We start from the raw sequence: 2,112 nt of genomic DNA on the forward strand, positions 1-2,112 counted from the left end.
TTAGGATTTTAGGATTCAAACCTTCTTTGTGAAACCACCAAATTAGGTTTACCCGATTCGTAGACTAAATATTTTTTAGCTGAAATAGTTGTTAAGACTTCCTCGTAGGATTGATACGTGGTACTCTTTAACCGTATTATTACTTGACACAAATACTTGTGTTGTGTGGCTTACTTTCTTCGGAATAAGTTTCAACACATGATTTTTCTGGTAGGAAATATACTTTCACAAATAAAAATCCAATTATTTGAGCCATGTTGAAGGAGACAGGAATACTGAATTCTTCAATGCATGTATTAAGCAAAGAATACAAAACAAGGCCACTCTTAAAATCAAGGATGCTATGGGTCTTCGGATATACCATCAATAATAAATTGTTAATAGCGCTCTGAACTATTTCCAGAACTTATTTCAATTTGAACAAGTTAATTTGCAACAATTTGATAATGACATTCTCCCTCACTCTCCTAAAATTACTGCTCAGCCTCACTTTAATTCCACACCCGATGAAGAGGAAATTTGGCATGCACTAAAATCTATTGACATTAACAAGGTGTCTAGCTTGGATGGTTTCACTTCCTACTTCTATGTGGAATCTTGGGACCTTGTGAAAGGTAATGTCATCCCAGCAATGCAGAATTTTTTTAATGGGGGTCTCCCACGTTTACTTCAAATCTTCTGCTATTGTTTTTATCCCTAAAGAATACTTTAATCGCAAGTGGGAAAGTTTCAGGCCAATTAGTTTGACAATTGTGATCTCCAAGATTATAAGCAAAATCATTGTTTGTAGACTCCAACAAATTCTTGATGAGTTGATCAGCCCTCAGCAGACTACCTTCATTTCAGGCAGACGTATTTATGATAGTATATTGATTTCTCAAGAATTAATCCAAGATTTGGATATCAAATGTAGAGGTGGCAATGGGATGCACAAATTAGATATTTCCGAGGCGGATGATACAATCAAATGGGAATTTATTCTTACTGTTCTTAATGCAAGAGGCTTTACTAATGATTTCTGCACTCTAGTTTCTAATTTCCTAGAAAATAACTTCTATTCTTTGATTATTAATCGAGATATGCATGGCTATTTCAAAGTTGGGAGAGGAATTGAATAGGGGGACCCTCTATTGGCTACTATATTTATCATTGCTATTGCTTTCCTCTCTGAGTTAAGCTCAATCATTATTTCAATAATCACCCTATGGCCGATTTAAATCCAATGGCTATGAACTTGTCTTCCACCTTGCTTACGTAGATGACTTCATAAATTTTTCAAAATGGGGAAAAAGAACATTCATCAGATTTCCAATATTCCCTCTTACTTTAAGCAAATAATCGGTATGACATTGAATAAAGACAAGTGTGAGTGGTTCACTGGTAATGGTATTCATATTAACAACAAACAATGGATTACTCACTTTACTGGCACAAAAATCATTCATCTTCCAATCCAATACGTAGGTTTTCAACTCCATCCTACAATGAAAAATAGCTTAATCTTTGGGGAAGTGACTCACAAAGTTCAGAAGAAAATTTTCAGCTGGGAAAATTCTTTCCTTTCTTTTGATGTCAGGCTCACCCTCCTTCAACATGTTCTTTGCTGCTTACCCCTTCACATACTCCAAATTGCCAAAATGACCAGCATGCAGCATAAAATTGAATGAGCGTTTAATAAATTTCTTTGGTCTAGTCTGGGTAAAGGCAAACACTAGATTAGTTGGGACAAACGTTGTAAACCAAAAAGTGATCTTGGTTTGGGTTTCAGAACTCTTAAGCAATCTACTAAAATTAATTTTGCAAGTTGTGGGTTAAACATAGAGCCAGAAAAGGTATATGGGTCGACTTTATGAAGAAGAGAAGTCTGTTTAATTCTCACTCCCTCATTTGTAAGCCTAAGCTTGATAACTCTGTCTTGTAAAGAGATCTGATAAATATCAGAAATAAAACTGAGGAATTTATTGTTTGGGATCATGGTGAAGGTAACTTGAGCTTCTCAGATGATGACGGTCCTTGCTTGGACCACCAAAAAACTGCTGCATTGGGGACGTCAACAATAAAGTTTAGGTTTCCAATTTCTGGTCCCAAGGGTGTTGGAATACGCAAAAGCTT

General features: G+C 35.7%; 1 protein-coding gene across 1 annotated transcript; it reads left to right on the forward strand.

Annotated features, from left to right (window-relative positions):
• The first annotated feature begins 647 nt into the window (after nt 1–647).
• LOC110035356 lies at nt 648–1,118 on the forward strand. The gene has a single exon (XM_020739591.1). The coding sequence runs from the start codon at nt 648–650 to the stop codon at nt 1,116–1,118; it is 471 nt and encodes a 156-aa protein (XP_020595250.1).
• The last annotated feature ends 994 nt before the right edge of the window (nt 1,119–2,112 follow it).

Source organism: Phalaenopsis equestris, unplaced genomic scaffold (assembly GCF_001263595.1).
Source record: "Phalaenopsis equestris unplaced genomic scaffold, ASM126359v1 Scaffold197418, whole genome shotgun sequence".
In the NCBI taxonomy this organism is placed as follows: Eukaryota; Viridiplantae; Streptophyta; class Magnoliopsida; order Asparagales; family Orchidaceae; genus Phalaenopsis; species Phalaenopsis equestris.

Excerpts from the sequence above, each read along its gene's own strand:
- LOC110035356 (XM_020739591.1), top strand. The coding sequence starts at position 648 with ATGGGGGTCTCCCACGTTTACTTCAAATCTTCTGCTATTGTTTTTATC.